The sequence below is a fragment of the Prionailurus bengalensis genome, chromosome A2 (genome assembly GCF_016509475.1).
Source record: "Prionailurus bengalensis isolate Pbe53 chromosome A2, Fcat_Pben_1.1_paternal_pri, whole genome shotgun sequence".
NCBI lineage: Eukaryota > Metazoa > Chordata > Mammalia > Carnivora > Felidae > Prionailurus > Prionailurus bengalensis.
This window is the reverse complement of record NC_057348.1, coordinates 5,542,451-5,564,099: the sequence shown is the minus strand read 5'-3', so window position 1 is coordinate 5,564,099 and position 21,649 is coordinate 5,542,451. Positions and strand designations below refer to the sequence as shown.

The window sequence follows — 21,649 nt, the reverse complement described above, 5'->3', positions numbered from 1 at the left end:
CCACGGCTACCGCATCACCTGGGGTCCCCGCAAGGACAGGCGAGAGGGGCTGCTCTGGGGAACGTTGGTGGTACCAGAGCCACCCTAGCTCTCCCCATCCCAGACTGACCTTTAAGGAGGGCCCAGTGGGAGGACTCTGGTGAGGAGTCCTCCCACTGGGAGGGAGGGAGGTAGCCCGGAGTTCTCTGCCTCTTCCCAGGATCCAGCTTCTCCCCTGGTCCCTGTGGGCAGAGCTGGCCTGAGGACCATTTCCCACTATATAGGAAGTGTGGCTATCCCCCCCCCCCCCAGCCCAGGCCTATGTGGACCCCCCAACCCATCCCTGCACTAGCCACGGGACTCACTGTGGCCCCTCAGGTGAGGGCAGGGGGCTGTTATAGAAGCTCCACCCTCTGGCATGAGGCCCCTTATACCCTTGACCCCTAGAAGAGCCACCAGAGAAGGGGGTCTAGTCTCTCCCAATTTCAGGCTTTGGCCACCTTGCCTGGAGGGCTGAGCAAACCCAGAGAGGCCTTCCAGAAGAGCCCTGAGCCACAGGGAGCCGTTCCTATAGAGTTGGAGTGAGCCAGGGAGCAGCGTGGGCCAAGGCCACCAGTGGGACAGTGTGTGTGGGGGGGGGGATCTGGTGGGGCCACACACTCCAGGGGCCAGCCATTCACACAGACCTCGGGGGTGCTGAATCCATTTGGGCAGTGTGGGCATGGGGGAGGGGGGCAGAGAGTGGGTGGGGGCTTCAGGTGGGCCAGGTGAAGTAATGAGGCACCCTGGCGGGTTCCAAGTAGTCCAGAGATCAGATCTTTCCTGAGCCCCTGTGATCGGCCAGGCCAGAGGCACGTACCGGGGAACAAGACTAACCCGACACTGTTCCCTTGGGGGTCACGCAGTCCAGTGATGCTGTTTCGATGACTCAGATTTCCGTGATTTAATAAGTGCGGCACGTTCACTCAGTGCTAGGCGCTGTTCTTAAGTCTCTCTTTTTTTTTGTATGGTAAAATAAACACATTAAATTGGCCATCTTGACCGTTTTTCAATATACAGTTCAGTGGCATTAAGTACATTCAGTGTTGAGCAGCCGCCCCCACCATCTGTCTCCAGAACCTTCCATCTCCCCAAACTGTCCCCATGAAACACGGACTCCCCTGCCCCTGCACCACCCTCTCGGCTCCCACCATCTATCTACCTTCTGTCTCTGTGGATGGAACTCCTCTCAGGACCTGGGGACCTCCTGTGAGTGGGATCTTACGGTATGTGTTTCTTTTGTGTCTGACTTATTTCACTGAGCATAAGGCCTTCGAGGTCCGTCCACATCGTAGCAGGTGTTAGAATTCCCTTTTTGACAAAAGGCCGAGTGATAATAGTGCATCGTATGGATATTCATTCCTCTTCCTGTTTGCCCATTCATCCATCGACGGACACCAGGATGGCTTCCACTTGTTGGCCATTGTGGATAACGCGGCCGTGAACGTGGATGTACAGATATGTGTTCGGGTCCCTGCTCTCGACCCTTTCAGGTACATGCCCAGAAATGCAACTGCTTGGGTCTATGGTAATTCTGTGCTTAATTTTGTGAGGAACTGTATCAACCTAAATAAATTGTGACATAAAAGACAAGAACACTCCAGGGGCGCCTGGGTGGCTCAGCCGGTTGAGCGTCCGACTTCGGCTCAGGTCATGATCTCGAGGTCCGTGAGTTCAAGCCCCACGTCGGGCTCTGTGCTGACAGCTCAGAGCCTGGAGCCCGCTTCCGCTTCTGTGGCTCCCCCCTCTCTCTGCCCCTCCCCTGCTTATGCTCTGTCTCTCTCTGTCTCAAAAATAAAAACATTAAAAAAAAACTTAAAAAAAAAAGACGAGAGCATTCCACACAATGTGAGTCTTTGACATGTCATGGTATTCATAATGACCCTGGGAGGTGGGCATAGCTTACTAGCCCTGATTTAGAGATGAGAAACGGAAGCAAGGGACTTGCCCTGGGTCCCACAACTAGTAGGAAGCAAACAACTTTTAACCTCAGAGCTGTTGGTAACCACTAAGCTATGAGACCTCACCCAGTGTTTATTGAGTGCCTACCAGGGGCCAGAAAGCCCTAACAAATGGAGAAAATGCCCGAGAGAAAAGACGGGGAAGAATTTTTTTTTTTACATTAATTAAGGAGATTTTATTACAAAATATTTTTGTTTGTTTGTTTGTTTGAGAAAGAGAGAGAGCGGGGCGCCTGGGTGGCTCAGTCGGTTAAGCGTCCAGCTTCTGCTCAGGTCATGATCTCGTGGTCCGTGAGTTCAAGCCCCGCGTCGGGCTCTGTGCTGACAGCTCGGAGCCTGGAGCCTGGTTTGGATTCCGTGTCTCCCTCTCTCTCTGCCCCTCCCCCACTCATGCTCTGTCTCTCAAAAATAAATAAACATTAACTTTTTTTTTTAATAAAAAAGAGAGCAAGCAGGGGAGGGACAGAGAGAGAGAGAGAGAGAGAGAGAGAGAGAGAGAGAATCCCAAGCAGGCTCTGTGCTATCAGCTCAAACTGTGAGATCATGGCCTGAGCCGAAATCAAGACTTGGATGCTTAACCCACTGAGCCACCCAGGTGCCCCACAAAAGATTTTAAATACATAAAAGTGGAGAGAATAGTCTAAAGAACCCCTATCAGCCCATCACCCAACTTCAGCCAATCTGGTTTCACCCTATTCTCTTCCTGTGTGCCAATTCCAGACACATTCCAGCCCTAAATATTTCAGTATCTCTCTCTAAAATACAAAGACTTGTGCCTGGGTGGCTAAATTAGTTAAGTGTCTGACTCTTGATTTTGGCTCAGTGAGTGATCTCATGGTCATGGGATCCAGCCCTGTGTGAAGTCCCGGGTGGGGCTCTGCACTGGCGGTGTGGAGCCTCTTGGGATCTCTATCTCTCCTTCTCTCTCTCTCTCTCTCTCTCTCTCTGATCCTTTCCTGCTCGCATGCATGCACATGCACTCTCTCTCATAAAATAATTAAATTAAATTAAATTAAGTTAAAACTTGTATTGTGGTCACTCCGTCTGAATTTTGCTGGTAGCATCCCTGTGATCTCTCCCTTTTTGTTTTTTAAAAACTTGAGATAAAGTTCACCCAACCTAAACCTCTCCGTTCAAAGCATTTAAAAATGCACATCCAGTGGTTTCGAGTATATGCACAAGGTTGTGCAAACATCATCACACTCTACAACAGAATTGTTTTCACCACTCCACAAAGAAACCCCGTACCCATTAAGCAGTTTCTCCCCATTTCCCCTTCCTTCCCCAGTCTCTGGCAACCACCAATCTGCTTTTTGTCTCTAGGGACCTCTAGGGTGTCATTTAACATGTCCCTTTGTCCCCTGCATTTCCTGTAAATTAATAGATGTGGAGTGTGATCAGATTTGGGACTGGGCACTTCGGAGGTGATGTGGGCACGCGCTAGGAGGCAGATGATGTCAGCATGTCTCATTTGTGGCGCGTGTCTCCTTTGTAGCTGCTGCAAAGTATCGCTTAGGTTCACAATCCATTAGGGTTACAGAATGGCGATATTCGAAATCTAGCCTTCCTCACTTATTGCTAGAATACATCTGTAAAGAGAAGTTTCCCTTCACCTACGTAGTTACCCTGAGGTGTGGATTGTACGGGCCAGCGTAAATACTTCATTCTTTGTCCGCTTTGGAATTTCGTAATTTCCGAGATTTTGGGTCCCAACTCAAAGGCTTCCCAAGAAGCCTTCAGTCACTGTTGGGTTGTTTTTGTTTTCGTTTTTTTTAGTTAACGTGCATGGATTTAACTCCTTGGTTGGAGCCACGCTTTCAACCAGTGTGCCCAATGGGGGTGGAATTGAGTAGGAGGTATATATCTGGGACTGAGTCTTGACCAGTGCATCTAAGAGTTAGGCTATAAATGGGGTGGGGGAGTGTACAAGAGTAGATGTACTGGGGATCATGAGACATAGGTTTCTCAGTCAGAGGAGGAAGTTAGAAATATGCAAAGTGTCTGGGATAAAGTTTGGTGTTAGATTAGAATTAGAGGTATGGGTGTGCACTCGTGGCTTTAAAAATGGATGGATGGATGGATGGATAGACAGACAGATGATAGACAGGCAGGAAAATGTCTATATAGAGGTACATACACACACGTATGACAATGAGAAAAGTAAGAATTGATAACCACTATAGTAACAGTGACCACACCTAGCAACCAGCTCTTGGTTTTTAAATGTCGTTCCCCATGAAAACCAGGGCTCCTTGGGAGAAATGGTTGCTTCCAGAGCTGGGGCAGGTAAAAATAACAAGAAAATGCCACCCTGGAACATTTTGTTGAGCCAGTATATAAGGAAGTGCTCGAAGACGGAGGTAGAAAAGTTATTTGGCAACCGTAATCTGGTTTTAAAAAAGGCTAACACCTCCATGCCACTCCCTTCTTCCTGCCTTGATTGAGGATATGATGCCTGGAACCCCAGCAGACATCTTCACTACCGTGAGGAAAAGACCAAAAAACTCTCAGAGTCGCTGACCCTATTATCATCATTTGACCAAGCCAATGCCGGCAGCCATCCTCCTCCAGAATTCTTTCTTTATTTTTTAAAAATAAAACCTTCTTGGGGTGCCTGGGTGGCTCAGTCGGTTAAGCGTCGACTTCGGCTCAGGTCACGATCTCGCGGTCCGTGAGTTCGAGCCCCATGTCGGGCTCTGTGCTGACAGCTCAGAGCCCGGAGCCTGTTTCAGATTCTGTGTCTCCCTCTCTCTCTGACCCTCCCCCGTTCATGCTCTGTCTCTCTCTGTCTCAAAAATAAATAAACGTTAAAAAAAATTAAGAAAAAAATAAAAAATAAAACCTTCTTTGTCTAAAGTAACGTTAACAACAAAATTAAAAAAAAATTGGTGTGTCATCAATGGATAATAAATCTAGTGGGTGAAAGTTTGTTGAGGAACCAGATATTTCATTAATTTCAAAGTCTTTTCCCATAAAGCACCACTGACAAGTGCAACATCCTAGCTCAGGCTGGACACCCGGCAGACACGATTTTAAACAGGCTAGCATCATCAGTAATGGAAGAAATCAACATTCTATGCCTCCGGATATATGCACTGAGAACGCTTTATCACTTCTGTAGTTCTTGTTCCAAGTGCCTAAATTGTGACAAAACAGCAGACAAACACAAATGGAGGAACTTTCTGCAAAACAGCCAGCTCATACTCTCCAAAAGCATCAAGGTCATGAAACACAAAGATTGAAGAATTGTTACCGAATGAAGGACACTAAAATTAGAAAAATACAGTGTATGATCTGGAATAGATGCTGCAGCTTTAAAGGACCTTGTGGGAAGGGTGCCTGAGTGGCTCAGTCGGTTAGGCGTCCTACTCTTGGTTTTGGCTCAGGTCATGATCCTAGGGTTGTGGGATCGAGCCCTGTGTCGGGCTCTATATCGAGCATGGAGCCTGCTTAAGATTTTCTTTCCCCTTTGTCTCGTAGACACACACACACAAACAAACTTTTGGGACTTTATTGGAAACTTTGAATGGGATTTGGGAATTACATGGTACTCTTGGATCAGTATTAACTTCCTGCTTTTGAAGGTGGTACTGTGTTTATGTGGAAGAGTGTGCTTATACTTGAGAAATATACACTGAAAGGGTGCCTGGCTGGCTCAGTCCACAGAGCATGAGACTCTCAATCTTGGGGTCATGAATTTAAGCCCCACATTGGTGTAGAGATTACTAAAAACAAAAACAAAAACAAAAACAAAAAAACAGACAAGAAAAAAAAATATTAAAAAAAAAAAAGATTCAGAAATGTTAACAAGTGAAGAATCCGGGCAAATATTTGTAGAAGCTCTGTAACTTTCACTTCTGCAAGTTTTATGTACATTTGACTTTTTAAATTTTTTTTAATTTTATTTATTTATTTATTTTAACATTTATTTATTTTTCAGACAGAGCATGAACGGGGGAGGGTCAGAGAGAGGGAGACACAGAATCCGAAACAGGCTCCAGGCTCCGAGCTGTCAGCACAGAGCCCGACGCGGGGATCGAACTCACGGACCGCGAGATCGTGACCTGAGCCAAAGTCGGCTGCTCAACCAACTGAGCCACCCAGGCGCCCCTGACTTTTTTATTTTGAAGTAAACTCTGTGCCCAATGTGGGGCTTGAAGTCATGACCCCCCAGGTCAAGAGCCACATGCTCTACAGACTGAGCCAGCAAGGTGCCCCAACGCTATTTTGAGATAAGAATTTTTTAAAACCCCAGTGAATGGATTTAAACATTTGACCTGTTTTGATCAACTGCAACCATTCCCCTTCTTGCAGGGCAAATAATCCCATTTGTGGCCAGTGAGAGCGTCTTAGTTGGGCTCCCACTGACATTGCCTCACTAGGTAATGTCTTTGATAATGCCTGTGCTTTCTGGTATACCAGAATGCACCAGGTTCATCTTGTACATTCCCTGCTTCAGACCCAGAATCAGATATTTGCCTAGGTTCCCTGGCTCATTCAATTGGAAATGGTATTTAGAGACCATGATCTGGGCTTAAGGAGTGCTCATGGCAACAAAGTCAGTCTTTGTTTCAGAACTCGTCAGTGGACAGAGCTAGGAAATGTATTTTTTTAATGTTATTTATTTATTTTGAGAGAGAGACAGAGACAGAGACAGAGAGACAGAGACAACGTGAGCAGAGGAGGGGCAGAGAGAAAGAATCCCAAGCAGGCTCCGAGCTATCAGGGCAGAGCCCCACGTGGGGCTTGATCTCGCCAACTGTGAGATCATGGTCTGAGCTGAAATCAAGAGTCGGGCAATCAACCGACCAAAGAAATGTTTTCTTTTTATATAGGTAAAATGTATCACAACACTCTCAATTCAAATTCAAGGCTGCAGGGTTTTTATTAATGTAATCAACTTTATATTCCCTACTTCCTTCACTCCCTCTGAAAATCCCAGTCCTCGACATCAGCGTAAGTACTCCTTTGCTTTCGCTTTATCCCAAACGAAATATGCCACAAGTTCAGAATAACAATTGCAACATCACCATCAACAATATAGTAGTGGTATGCAGACAAACAGTCCCGGTCTCAAGTCAGTAGGAGTTCATCTCCGTGTCATTTTGTACCAACTGGATACAGGGTTTCCTTTGTTTTGTTTTGAGGGCTATCTTTATGCTTTAAATTTTGTTTTATAATTATGTAAAATTTTTACATGGTTGTAAAACCAAATATATCAGACAAGGTATATTTTTTAAGAGTCTAACTTGTATCTTTGTCCCCTTCCTCCTACCTCTTCCCTCTAACCTTTTAAACAATGTTATGATTTATCTTTTCACTTTTGAAAAGTAAAGCCAGTACAACACAACAGAATGTAACTGAGGTCGTTGAACTGGCCTGTGTATTCCATAAAGATAGGGCAGGAGAGGAAGGAAATACTGAGGCAATTCTCCATCCTACCTCAGCTCTTTGCATGTGCTTGAACTCTCTGCCTCGGATTCTTCCTCTCTCTCTTCTCCTAGTTCACCTCTACTCCTAGTTTTCAGTTCAATTGCTTCTTTTTCAAGGAAGTATTTCTGGACTTTCCAAATTATTTCATGATATGCCCCCTCTCACTTGCCAGAATTTGCTTTTATAATTAATAATTAACTATACAATTGGTTGTTTAATTCCCTGGATTAAGGTCCGTGAAGGCAACAGTATTTGTCTTACTCAACCTTGTGTCCTCAGCGCCGAGGACAGTGCCTGGCACATAACAGGCCCTCTTATTGATGTTTATTGCATCCAGCGAATGAACCTATTGCATGAGGGAATGAATAAGTGAATGATGAGTACGTGACCTTGGCTTTAGGCTCTTCCATGGCCCCCTATCCTCTCTGGGCTGCTTTCCCTCTGTAAAGTGTGATCATTCGGTTCCTCTCACTTTCTCTCCCAGAATTAATGAGAAACATAAGGGAGGTGATGAACACTTACAAATCCCTTTGCTATGAGTCACGTTCATTTCTGTAACGGTTTTATTTATTAGCTGGCACCGGTCGACGGCAGGTGGCGCCACCAACCCCGCTCGTGCCCCCTGCCAAGATGGGGCGGGGAGAGGGCTGGGGGTGGAGCCGGGACTGGGGGCGGAGCCAGGACGCGGCAGGGGCGGAGCCAGCAGCCGCGGCGCCGCGGGGCCTGTGCGGCCCAGGACGTCCCCGTCGCCCCCGGCCCCGCCTCCTAGGGCGGGACGTGCAGGGCGATTGGCTCATGCGGGCGAGAGGAGGTCGCCATTGGTCCGCCGCACCGTCGGCTCGGCGGGCGGTGTCCGGACGCAGGTGCCGGCCCGAGCGAAGCTAGCGGCGCTGAGGGGACCGGCCGGGCCGGGACCAGGGCCGGGGCTAGCGAAGGGGCCTGCGCGGCCGCCCGGCCCGGCCGCGGATCAGGTAGGCACGGGCGGGCGGGTGGGGCCGGGGGGCGCGGGTCCGCGGGGTGGCCCCGGGTTCGAGGCCCAAGCCTGGCTCCTGAGCGGGGCGATCAGGCTCAGACTCTTCGGCCTCAGCCTTCCCTGGAACGAGGGGATCGCAGTTCCGGTCTCGGGGTCGGCGTGAGGTCCCTGAGGCCCGGCACACAGTAGGTGCCTCTCCGCGCCTCGATTTCCCCGTCTGTGAAACCGGGTCATCCCAGCGCCAACCTAATGGGGGCTTGTTAGGAGAATTCAGAAGGTGGTGGATGAGGAAAGAGCCCGGCACACAGTAGGCGGTCACTAAGTGCCTTCCCCAACCTCCTTCTCAGGGGGGCTCTGCCTGGAAAATAGTAAATATTGTAATAACCCAGGCACTGGATACAAAGGACTTGCTTAGCAGAGTGCCTGGCTGTTAGGGGATGCTCAAAACAAGGTGGTCAGAATTGATATGATTAGCTCATTTAATCCTCCAGGGACCATAAGAGGTCGAAGCACTAGAAACGTTCCCTGTTATACAGTTGAAGAAATTGAGGCTCAGAGAAGGCAAGTCCTTTCCCTTGGGGCCATACAGCAAATGAGGGCAGAGCAGGGAGTAAACACTTCTTAATAACTATGCGTGTAGGAGCTGGGTATCATTATGACCCCCATTTTACAGATGAGAAAACTGAGGCCCAGAGAGTGAAGCAGTTTGCCCGAGTTGACACCGTAGGGAGTTAGGGGCCCTCTGATTCCTCTTCCTTTAGTTTCTTGCTCTCGGGAAAAGAAGGCTGGGCAGGTTGCAATGCCCCAGCACCACCCCAGATGGGCCCAGACGCCTCTCTGGAGGAATTGAGCCTGGGGGCTCCTTCTCAAGAAGTTTTCTCAGCAAACAGTCTACCAGCTTCTTCGACTTATTTGACAGAAGAGAAGGATGAGGCCCAGAGAGGCAGAGTGGCCTGTCCCAGGACACACAGCATCAGTGACGGAGTCAAGACTTAAAAGAATCCAGGTCTTTTGAGCCCCAGACGCACTCACTGGATTAAATTCGAATCTTGGTACTGTCCCTTGTTAGCTGTGCGACCTTGGGCCAGTAGCTGCCCCTCTCTGAGCCTCAGTCTCCTCACTTGTCAAATGGGGGTAATTATTAGACTTCTGTCGTATGTTTGTTGGAAAGACTCAGTGAAATCTATCCCCCAGGCACTGGGCCAAGTTCGCTTGGGACGTTGGCTCACGCTCCCAGCCCAGCAGCCCTGGAGCTGAGTCGAGCCTGGAGTTTTGGCCCCTTCCAAGCCCGGGCCTCTGTGGTTTGCACAAACCTCTAGCCTCTAACCATCTCTGATTCCCACCATGGGCGTTGGTGGACCAAGGTATGGGGGTCACGAGGGCTGATTCTCCCCACCGATTGGGGGGCTGAGACATTAATGCAGCGACTTTGTGCCAGACCCAGGGCAGGCACTGGGGACAGTGGAGTGCATGTCAGACTGGGTCCCCCCTTCCCAGAACTCACTGAAGGACGGAAGGCAGATGTGGGTCCACAGGTAGATGAAGAAATAAGTAAGAACGCTTGAGAGAGGGCCACATTCGACGAGCTCAGTAATATGGACGCCTGTGGCCCTTCGGCCAGGGAGTTCAGGGAAGGCCTCTCCAGGGAGGCGACCTTTGAAGGGGACACTTAACAGCAGCTATTTGGAGTTCGGTGAGCTTCTCAGTACGCCCCGCGTGGTAGGCCCTCCACGGAGCTGCTGTCGGAATTTGGGTGATTTTCAGGCCTTGCTTTAGCGGATTTCCTGATGACCTTTAACCCCCAATAGTAACTGAAATGCAGAACTTAACATCCAGGAGCCGTGCTGGTTCTTGTAATGCCCAATCACTTGTAGGAATGTTAAGGCCGATGCCTGGGGCGGGGCTGGAAGAACGGATTCCCCTCTGTGTGCATTCTCTCGGATAGCCCGGAGGCTTCCCTGTTGACCTCTGAGCTGGACGGACGTTCGGGTTGTAGGCACCCCGGAGGGACAGGAGCCTACACCACAGGACAACACGACGGCCCTCCCTCCGCTGCCCTGAGGATGTTATCTAGGTCACACAGCCTTCCTCCCGCTCCTCCTGCTTCTGGGCTGATACTTGCTTATCTGGCCGGCAGTGGCCCAAGTGTGGAGGCCCCAGAAGGGCATGATGGGCTAGGAGGGCTCCATCGGCCACTGCTTCTCCTCGAGGACACAGGCGTGGCTCGGGGCAGCCGCCCTGGTGGGGACAGAGGCCTGCCGTAGCTCTCCCCAGCCTGGGCCATTTTCCCGATGGCTTGAGGTACCAAGGAGGTATCAGATGATGCACAATCCTGGTCTGTGGGGCCGGGTTTCCAGCCCAGTTCTGCCCAACTCAAAGGCAGGCTCACCTGCTCTGAGCCAAGCCCCAGAAATCCAGTCCATGGAGGACAAGTGTCTATGTGCTTGGTGGGCATGGTTCCAGCCCGAGGAAGCACCAAGCACAGGCCAGCCACACACCAGGCACTCTGTGAGGTGCTGTTACCGTGTCTAGAGAGGTGATTGGCCTTGAGGGCTGGACCTGGCTGACTTTTTTCAGGGGAGTCAGAGATAATATAACCGAGCCCCTGTCGTGCGCCAGGGCAAGTGGCATCTCCTTGAATCCTTACAGCCCCCCGACAGAGCCCCATTTTACAGATTGGGCAGCTAAGGCTCAGAGAGCTGGACTGAAGCCCCGCTCAATGTTCGGCTCGAAAACCTTTCCCTTAACTTCCCTGCCGGGCCTCTCCCCAGGCTCTCGGGACCATGGGCCTCGGGCCCTGAGGACGCAGGGCTCCCTGTGGCCATGACGACTGGTGACTGCTGCCACCTCCCTGGCTCCCTGTGTGACTGCTCTGGCAGCCCTGCCTTCTCCAAGGTCGTGGAGGCCACTGGCCTCGGGCCACCTCAGTATGTGGCGCAGGTGACTTCAAGGGACGGCCGGCTCCTCTCAACCGTGATCCGAGCCTTAGACACGTCAAGGTGAGTGGTGACCGAGCAGGTGTCTTTGCCTGGGCCAAGCGATTTCCTCCCAGCCTGGGGTCAGAATCATCTAGAGGGAACAGGTGGGCAGAGAGCGGGGGCCCCCGATCATAACCGCCATGTGGAAGCAGAGACCCAGGCTGGCCAGGTCTGGTTTCTGGTTCTTCAGGAAAAGTGGAAATTCCAGATTGTCAGCTGACGTCTGAAGATTAGACGTCCGCGGGTGAATAGCTCAGATTTTGGAGAGGCGTTACATAGAAGTGGCTAGCGGGGCAGGCCCGGCTCAGATCCTGCTGCCAGCCTGTCTCCCTCGGGGACCCGGGACACTCTACCCTCGTCTCCGAGATGGGGACACCTTCCCCATTGCATTGTTCTGAGAGGTCATTGCCAAGGTTCACATAAAGCGTCTGCGTGCGGGTCTGCCAATGTGTATGTGCTCGATAAAAGGATTTAAACCTCGGTGCCGGCTTTCCAGACCCATATGTGAGCTGACCCTGCCTGGTTTGCCAACTTGTCATCGTTCCCAAGGAAAAGTGTCTGAAGTAAACCCCCACACAAATTCAAATCCATTTAGTTTAATTTAATTAATTGGTTTATTCATTCGTTTATTTATTTTAAAAGGAGATAGAAGTTTATTGAATACGCCACACGGGAGCGGTGGATAGGACAGCAAAGGAGAGAGTGTCTGCCTCGAATCCATTTTCACTCAAGAAAATTCTTTTTAATGTTTATTTTTGAGAGAGAGAGAGAGAGAGAGAGAGAGAGAGAGACAGAACATGAGCAGGGAAGGGACAGAGAGAGAGGGAGACACAGAATCCCAACCAATCTCCAGGATCTGAGCTGTCAGCATAGAGCCCGACATGGGGCTCAAACTCATGAACCTCAGGATCATGACCTGAGCCAAAATCAGACACTTCACCGACTGAGCCAGCCACCCCATTTTAACTCATTTCGATTAAAAATAGCTGAGCAGTTGGCTAAGGAAACAAAAGTCTAAATGACATCTTTTTCTTAGCAAGGTTTAATTCATATGTGTTTTTCTAGTCCTTTTAAAGTTTATTTATTTATTTTGAGAGAGAGCGAGAGTGGGGGGGGAGACTGTGGAGAGAGGGAACCCCAAGAAGGCTCCGTATTGTCAGTGTGGAGCTGATTCGGGGCTTGATCTCAGGATCTGTGAGATCATGACCTGAGCCAAAATCAAGAGTCAGATGGTCAACCGACTGAGCCACTCAGGTGCCCCTCCAATTTTTTTATTGTGGTAAAAAAAATATATATGTGTATATATATAATATAATATAATATAATATAATATATGCCATTGTAATACTTTTTATTTTATTTTATTATTTTTTAACTTTTTTGTTGTTGTTTTAATTTTAGTGAGAAAGAGCACTTGAGAGGGGGAGAGGTGGAGAGGGGCAGGGGAAGAGACAGAGAGAATCTCAAGCAGGCTCCACGCTCTGTGTGGAGGGCTTGATCCCACGACCCTGGGATCATGACCTGAGCCGAAATCAAGAGTCGGATGCTCTACTGACTGAGCCACCCAGGTGCCCAGCCTTGAAACACTTTACCAAAAAAAAAATTTTTTTTAATGTTTATGTATTTTTGAGAGAGAGAGTGTGAGCAGGGAAGGGGCAGAGAGAGAGGGAGACCCAGAATCCGAAGCAGGCTCCAGGCTCCGAGCTGTCAGCACAGAGCCTGACGAGGGGCTCGAACTCGTGAACCGCGAGATCATGACCTGAGCCGAAGCTGGATGCTTAACTGACTGAGCCCCCCGGGCGCCCCAGAAACAGTCGAGTTCAGTGGCGTTAGGCACACTCACGGGTGTACCGCCATCCCCACCATCCATCTCCAGAACTTTCTCATCTTCCCAAACTGAACCTCTGTCCCCATGACACCCTGCCTGGCACCTGCCATCTACTTTCTCTGTGAACTTGACTCCTCCAGGGAACTCATCTAAATGCATTCGTACAGTAGTTTTTCCGGTGACTGGGTCGTTTCACTGAACTCAGTGTTTTCCATACTCATCCGTGTCGTAGGGTGTGTCAGAATTAATTCATAAGTCATTCATTCAAACCTCAAAAGAAGCAGATGGGAGCCTCACAGTGCTTTGGAGGAGGCTCACTGCCATTCACCCTCCAAGTCTCTGCCTGACGTCACTTCCTGAGGAAGCCTTACCGGAGCCCAGATGATGTGGAGAGTGCCCTGGGTGTCCTCCAGGGCGTGGGTTTTTATGTCTGTATCTCCACAAGCCCCCTTGAAGGCAGGACAGAGTCTGTGCTGGTCAAGCCAGGCTGGGGGCCGGGGACATTTGGTGGGGTTGGGGGCCTAGGAAAAGGCTGACCAAAGCTGGGGTCTCCCTCCGTGGGGTTTCTGAGAGGCACAGAGTGCCTCTCTCACCCCACCCTCCCTCCTGACACCTGGGAAGACCGAGACCCAGAGGGAGGCGGGCACCTGCCAGTGTCACTGAGCGTTGCCGAGGCCTGAACCCAGGACTCCTGCTTGGGTTGGGGGAGCAGGGGGAGAAGCTGGTTCGGCCCCGCCAGCCAGTCCTGCGGTCCTCATAGGTGGGGCAAGCGACAGGCAGCAAAGAGTCCCTCTGTGACCCCGCTAATGGTCAGGAGACCACTTGTCCCTCTTGATCTGCCCCTTGGCCTCTCTGCTCATAGCTTCTCCCCTCTGATTTTGTTTTTTGCTTTTTTTTTTTTTTTTAAGTCATCTCCACACGCAGCACGGGGCTCGAACTGACGACCCTGAGATCAAGAGTTGCACGCATGCTCCATCAACTGAGCCAGCCAGGCACCCCTCCCCTTTGATGTTTGATACAGCTCAGCCCAAGCCCGTCTGGGCCGAAGACCAGGGCACAGCCACCTTCCCAGAGAGGAGGCTGCTGTTTGTCTAAAGGGCTTTTATCATCCTGAGCCTTTGGCCCTCTGCCCACCAGTCTGTGAGCAAGCCCAGGCCCTTCTCGAAGCTTCCCAGAGCATTTCCCCAGCCCTTCCTCCTAGCCATCCCCTGCCGTCTCTTCCGCATGGCTTCTGCCTGCTTCCCTGCTCATTCTCTCCCTTCTCTGGCTCTTGGCATGTGCTCTGGGCAGCCCCACTGAAGCCCCCCCCCCCCCCGCCACTCCCCCAGTCCGTTCCCTTGTCATCTGTGTCATGTGTGTTCTTTTCCTGCCAGGACTTCATGAGCAAGGCCCATTTCTCTTGCCCTGCCATCTGGAACAGGCAGTGTAGCTGCTCAGGGTGCACGGGCCCTGGAGCTCAAACAGGTCCAGAACGTCCTGGGAATTAATTCCTGAAAAACCCCCGCTTCACGGGCTGCTAGCTGTGTGAGTTCCCACAAGCGGGGTCACCCCGCGGTGCCTCAGTTTCCCCATCTGTGAAAGGAGGGCAAAACCAGCACCGTCCTCACAGGCTCCCCACGAGACTAGCAGATTGGCCCATGTGCTGTGCTTGGAATACCTCACAGTCCGTAATAAGCCTTCTGTGATAAAGCAGGTTTCATTTTGTGTTGTCTCCTCCAAACTGGCTCTTCCAAAATAGGGTTCCCCGGGACAGACCCCCCCCCCCCAAGTGACGTGGCTCTCTTCCTCAAGGTTCTCGTCCCTTCCACTTCCTGGAGTTGGTTTTTCCGGAGCAAGGATTCCTTTTCCTGTTAACTCTGGGCAAGGGGAGTGTGAGGTCAGGGTGGAGCCGGGCACGGCCTTTTGACATCGTCGGGGAAGGCAGCTGCCGGGCACAGGATTGATGAGAAAGTAGCCATGAGGGTCCGCTCGGAGTTTCAGCTTCAAGGCAGCCAGGCTGTGCCCCCCCCCAGCAGGAGACACCGAGCAAAGGATAAAAAACAGTTTCTGAGGGGAAACTGGTGTTCTCTGGAAAACAGCCTCCCTGCTCCGCCTCCTTCGTGTGTTCCTGCAGTCCTGTCTCTCGGCAGAAATGTCTGGAAAACAATGACTCATGTGCTGGACAACCTCTGCGCCCACCAAGGCCACACCCCCGGTCCCGAGCTGCCCCAGGAAGGCCCCAGTACCCCAGAGACCAGGCTGGCGCTGAGACTTCCCTGAAGTGGCGTCTTCTGAGCCCAGGACATGTGTCTGTCTTCTGAGCCCAGGACACGGGAGCAGGGGAACCACTCTCCCTGGATACACAGGTTTCTCAGGTAGCATGGTCTTCAGGCGTGGCTCGATCCAGAGCCTCCGATGGTGTCTTTGAGAGAGCAGGGTCTTTCCTGTTGCCTGGCTCAGCTTTCCTCTGTTTGGCATCATTCACAGACTCCACGTGGAGACCAGACTGCTGCCAGCCGCTCCAGACTTACATCAGCCTGGCTGTCTATAGCTGGGAGTTTAGGGGCGACAAAAAAAAAAAGAAAAAAGAAAAAAGAATTTCAGGAATTAATCCCCAGTGACTCTGATTGCATCACACATGCCGTTCCCTGAATCAGTCCCAACGACCAGGGGTGTGTGGTGTTCTAACTGGTGAGGCCTGAGGTCATCGGGGCTGTTGTCAGCTCTGTTCCAGTCCCGGAGGACCAAGAGTCGAGAGTGGGTTGGTTGCTTCGGACAATTAGGAGAGTATTGGCAGGAAAAGGAGGCTGGATGCGTCGGAGCAAGAGGGCTCACCTTGGGGCTAAAAACGTGCCACAGGAACCCCGGGGAGGGAGCACATCGCCACACCTCTGGGAATCCGGGAAGGCTTTACGAAGGAAAGGAGTTCGGAGCTGGGCGTTGAAGGATGAGTAGGAGTTTGCTGAGCGGCAGGAGAGGGGCAACCCAGCTCGTGATCCAGTGGGTAGTGAAGCAGGCATAGGCAGGCAGCTTGCTCATGTGCCTTATCTCTGCGTCTAGTGATGGTCCCTTCTGCCGGATCTGCCATGAGGGAGCCAACGGGGAGAGCTTGCTGTCTCCCTGTGGCTGTACTGGCACGCTGGGCGCCGTGCACAAGAGCTGCCTGGAGAAGTGGCTCTCCTCGTCCAACACCAGCTACTGCGAGCTGTGCCACACGGAGTTTGCAGTGGAGAAGCGGCCCCGGCCCCTCACAGAGGTATGCTTGCGAGCCTGAGGTTGGAGTGGGCAGAGGGAAGGCGGGCAGGCATGGGGCCGGAGGAGGGAACTGCATGGGAAGATCCTCCTCTATGGGATGGATCTCCCTTCTGCCCCCTGCCCCCACGGTGGATTCAGCTGGTGGGGGTGGGGAACCCTGTGCCCCCTCCCTCATTTGGTCACCCCTGAAGCTGAGACCTGAAGAATGAGGAGCCGGTGATGCCCAGGCACCCGGCCTGGGGAAGGGCAGTCCTGGCAGAGGGCACAGCAAGTGCCAAGGCCCTGGGGCCAGGACGAGTTTGCTGTTCGTGGGGAAGCCTAGGCGGCTGGAGTGAAGCGAGGTACAGGAGGAGGATAGCGACCTGGAAGGAGGTGGCGGCAGCCACTCCGGGCTTAGTGGGCTGTGCCCAGGAGCTTAGACTTCAGCGTGAGCGTCACGGGTCGGCACTGAGATGAGCACTGTCGAACGCGGTGGCTGCCACACTGCTCCCCAGAGTACCGCTGGCTGCTTGGATGCCCTCGGGCTCCTCTGGGCTTGGCTTGGAAGGGGCAGCAGAGCACTGCAGAGTGAGGTCTCTGGGCTCCTGCAAAGGCCCCTGGCCCCACCTGGGAGCTGGGCTCTTAGGAGAACACTAGGTGGGGGAGGCAGCCCTTGCCTGCCCCGCCCCCCGCCCCCTCGCTCTTGTGCTCCAGCCACGTGGGCCTCCTCCCTGCTGTACCTCCTCCAGGCCGCAGGCTCCGACATCAGGGCCTCTGCATTTGCTGTTCGGTGGCCTGGGGCCCCGTCTCCCCCATTCTTAAACATTTATTTATTTTTGAGACAGAGAGAGACAGAGCATGAACGGGGGAGGGGCAGAGAGAGAGGGAGACAGCCCAGAGCCCGATGCGGGGCTCGAACTCACGGACCGTGAGATCGTGACCTGAGCTGAAGTCGGACGCTTAACCGCTTAACTGACTGAGCCACCCAGGCGCCCTCCCTTCATTCTTCACATGGCTGCTTCCGCTCATCGGGTCAGCTCACTGTCGCCTCCTCAGCAAGGTCATCCCCTCCCTGGCATCCACCCCGTTTCATCCCTCCCGCACCAGCCCAGAAGGTCTGGGAAGGTGGGGACCTTCCTGTTCCATGCACCAGAACCACCACGAGCGAAGCCCATTTCTCTTGCCCCTTCATCTGTGGCGGGCAGTGTAGCGTAGCGGCCAAGGGCACGCAGGCCCTGGGGCAAGACTTCCTGGGGTCCGGTTCTGGCTTTGTGGGTGACTAGCTGTGTGAGTTTGCACAGGTGAGTCAGTCCCCCTGTGCCCCCAGTTTCCCCCTGCCTGTACAGTGTCTCGTTGTACGCAGGCTCAGTAAGCATATGGAGGAAGGGAAGGGCAGAGGGAGGCGCCAGGCAGGGGGCTGGTCCCACAGGCCCCACCAGTCAAGATGGGCCTAGACCCCATCCCCAGGCCGGGACTGGTGGGGCTGCCCCGTGTAGCCTGCCTCGGCAGCTCGTTCCCCCACCCCCGCAGTGGCTGAAGGACCCGGGGCCTCGGACGGAGAAGCGGACGCTGTGCTGTGACATGCTGTGCTTCCTGTTCATCACGCCCCTGGCTGCCATCTCGGGCTGGCTGTGCCTGCGCGGGGCCCAGGACCACCTCCGGCTCCACAGCCGGCTCGAGGCCGTGGGGCTCATCGCGCTCACCATTGCCCTGTTCACCATCTACGTCCTCTGGACGCTGGTGAGTGCTGCCAGCCGGAGAGCAGGCATCTGGGGGGCTGCGGCTCAGAGCAGTCAGGCCAGGGGTTTGGTCAATGGCTCGGGGGCCTCCCTTCCCGCCTCTGCCTCTGCCTCTGCCTTTGCCTCTGCCTCTGCCTCTGCCTCTGCCTCTGCCTCTGCCTGGGTGGGAGCAATTCCCAGCATCTCGTGGCGCTCCGGATTCTGAGCCCAACCAAGGTCCAGGAAAGCCACAAGTCAAGTGTGAGCCTCCACTGCAAGGAGGTGAGGGCACCTGATCGGCTCCGTTGTGTGTAAGCCCTGCCATACACGAGCCCAACAAGACTGGCTGGGGTTAGGGGAAAGGGAGGCTGGGAGGGTGAGAGGGAGAGCGAGACCAGAAGACTGGGAGAGAAAGAGCAGGAGAATGAGAGAGATAGACAGGAATAGGCTTCCAGCAGCCATGAGGACCCTTGCTCAGAGAGGATCCCTGGTCTTCCCTCTTAGGTATGACCACTTGTGTCTAGGTGTGGGGGCATCCCCCCCCCCCCGCGCAAACACTGTTTTCCATGGCATCCACTTGCATTTTTTTAAACATACAAATAGTATGAAACCATAGGTATTGCTTTACAGTCTGCCTGTTTTCACTTTGCTAACGTCCTTTAAAAAAGAAAGGCAGCTGCCCAACAGGGATTCATGGTCTGGATGTACCGTATTTATTGAACTAATCCCTTTTAATGGACACTGGATGCTTTCCAATCTGTTTTTCTCCCCCCTTCCTTCCTTCCTTCCGTCCTTCCTCCTCCTTTTTTTTTTTTTTTTTTTTTTCTTTTTGCTGTTACCAGCAGTGTTGCTTTGGGCACCTCGTGTGCAAATGCTTCTCAGAACTTGCTTGATCAAAGACCGTGAACCGTTGACATTGACTTAAAAAAATTTTTTATAGACTCTATTTATGTATTAGGGCAGCTTTAGGTTCACAGCAAAATTGAGCAGAATATCCAGAGAGTTCTCGGATATCCTCATCCCCATACACGGCCTCCCCTGCTATCAACACGGCACCAGAGACGACAGGCCGTTTGTCGCAAGAGATGAACCTATATTGACACATCATTCTCATCCAAAGCCCACGGATTACATTAGACTTCATACTTTGAGCTGTACATTCATTCTATGGGGTTTGGACAGATGTGTAGTAAATGCACCTATCATTATAGAGTATGTTATATACAGTAGTTATATACAGTAGTTACATAGTTATAACATACGTACAGAGTAGTTATAAACAGTAGTTATATACGTTACAGTGTGTAGTTTCTCTGCTCTTAAAAATCCTCTGTGCTCCGCCTGTTCATTCCTCCCTTCCCTCAACTCCTGGCACCACTGATCCTTTTACTGTCTCCGTAGATTCTTCTTTCCAGAACGTCATAGAGTTGGAATCCTACAGCGCGTAGCCCTTCAGACTGGTTCCTTTCACTTTGTAGTATGCATTTAAGGTTTCTCCGTGTCTTTTCATGGCTGGAGAGCTCATTTCTTTTTAGCGCCGAGTAATATTCCCTTGTCCGGATGCCCCCCCGTTTCTTTGTCCATTCACTTACTGAAGGACGTCTTGATGGCTTCCGAGTTTTGGCGACTGTATGACCCACTGACATTTAATCCCTTCCGAGAGACTGTACCACTTGGGTCCCATCCTGAGAGAAACAGAAAGGGAGCTCCTTGCTCCCTGCTGCAGGGCCCTGCATTGTTGCAGGGGTCCAGAAGGTCAGTGGGGAGCTTTCCAAGGAGAGTGAATGGGTGTATGTACACAGTCTGTATGAGAAACATATGGACACTGTCCCTGCTTCTGGAAGCATGAGCCCAGCCCTGGTTTGGGCCAAAGCAGGTGCCCCAGGAGCTCAGTGTTCCTCCCCTGGGGGTGGAGACCAGCCGGCTGGCATTCCCAACCACCCCCCCCACACTGCCCTGTAGGTCTCCTTCCGTTACCATTGCCAGCTGTATTCCGAGTGGAGAAGGACCAACCAGAAAGTTCGCCTGAAGATCCGGGATGCAGACGGCTCTGAGGGCACCCCGCACTCCTCGCTGGCAGCTGGACTCCTGAAGAAGGTGGCAGAGGAGACACCCGTGTGAAGGCCGGGCCAGCAGGGCCAGAGACAGCTGGCGACGCCCTGGTATTTGGAAGGACGAAATTGCCTGACCCTTCCTGCACGGCCAGAATGCTTTTGAGGCCAAGAGCCACCAAGCGGAGCTGGTTCTGTGATCCCACACGAAGATGTTTTCCAATTGTTTTGCACACCGTCGTACCTGAGGACAGATGGACGTGGTCCTGAGCTTTGGACGGAGCAGGCACCCTGATCTCGTCCTGAGGTCCACCCGGCCCCTTGTGGGCCAGCAGCCGTGGCCATAGGTGAACCAGGGCGCCCATGGGGCTGGGAGGTTCCGCAAGCTTCTTGGCGCTTCTCTGCACCCAGCAGGCTCGCTTTCCTGGCACCCTTGACTTTATAAAGTTGCACTGCGTTTCAAAAACCCACCCTGAACGAATAAAAGGAGCCCTTGCTGGACAAAATGGACTTGTCAGTTACGTTTCTGAACCCAGGCCTCGAAGGGAGGCCCCTGGGACCTGAAGGGAGTTAGGGACCATACAGAGGTTCAAAAAAACCTAACCGAACCCTCAGCTGGTTTGAAGGGATCTGTTGCGCAACACCGGAAGCAGCAAAGCCTGAGTGTTCAAGTGGAGAGCAGGGAGCAGGGTTATATAATAAATGACATAAAATAAATAGTTGTAAGAACAGTTCCCACTTACACTTACTTTGCACGTAGAGTGGACCACGCATCTTACGGATAAGACTGGGGCTCAGAGCGGGGAAGCCTGTGTCCAAGGCCCCCACGGCTCTAGGAAGTAGAGTGAGGGTTGACCCCCAGTCCGCATGGCCCCCTGTGCTGAGCTTTCTGCTTCCCCTTCCGGGAGGACTCGGGAAAGGAAGAAAAATATGGTCATGGTAGTAACAGCACCTACTTCTTGAGCTCTTGCTGAACTGTGTACATTTGAGGGTTCTCTCCATTGGGCCACGTTTATTTACTCAGAGCAGATCTGAAAGGTGGGTTCTGGGGTTCCCTTAATTAATCCCATTTGCAGATGAGCGAACGGAGGCTCCGAGCGGTGGGGTTTCTCACCCAAGGTCACACATCCCTGACGGGCTTAGTGTCTGGTGTGTTCTATTGTTTTCTTCACGAATGCCCATCTGGGGTATGGGTCACCCAGAGAGGGAGAAAGAGCCTTTCTGCCTTAGATGAACAGCAGGGGGAAGCCAGCCTGGCCTTTGGGAGGGGGGCGGGGGGAGGAACAGCAAAGGGCAAAGGCCTGGAGGCTGACACCTGCCTGGTCCGTGGGAGAAGCCCAATGGCAGATGAGCCACACTTGGAGTCCTGTGATTGAGGGGCAGAGGGGCAGGAGAGAGGCAGCAGGAAGGGTGCGCATGACTGTAGGCTTCTGGTGGCCTGCAGAACGGATGGTCCCCAAGTGTCTCAGCTCGGCC

General features: G+C 52.4%; 1 protein-coding gene across 2 annotated transcripts; it reads left to right on the top strand.

The window, feature by feature from the left end:
* Window positions 1-8,226: 8,226 nt before the first annotated feature.
* Window positions 8,227-20,679, top strand: MARCHF2 (membrane associated ring-CH-type finger 2). 2 transcript variants are annotated; one of them, XM_043586428.1, is made up of 5 exons: window positions 8,227-8,383; window positions 11,157-11,384; window positions 16,231-16,426; window positions 17,935-18,144; window positions 20,085-20,679. In XM_043586428.1, exons 2-5 carry the CDS (start codon window positions 11,209-11,211, stop codon window positions 20,241-20,243), a joined length of 741 nt encoding a protein of 246 aa, XP_043442363.1. In that variant the 5' UTR covers window positions 8,227-8,383; window positions 11,157-11,208; the 3' UTR covers window positions 20,244-20,679. The 2 variants fall into 2 exon arrangements, with proteins under 2 accessions (XP_043442363.1, XP_043442364.1); XM_043586429.1 differs by lacking the exons at window positions 8,227-8,383; window positions 11,157-11,384 and adding an exon at window positions 15,321-15,545.
* The last annotated feature ends 970 nt before the right edge of the window (window positions 20,680-21,649 follow it).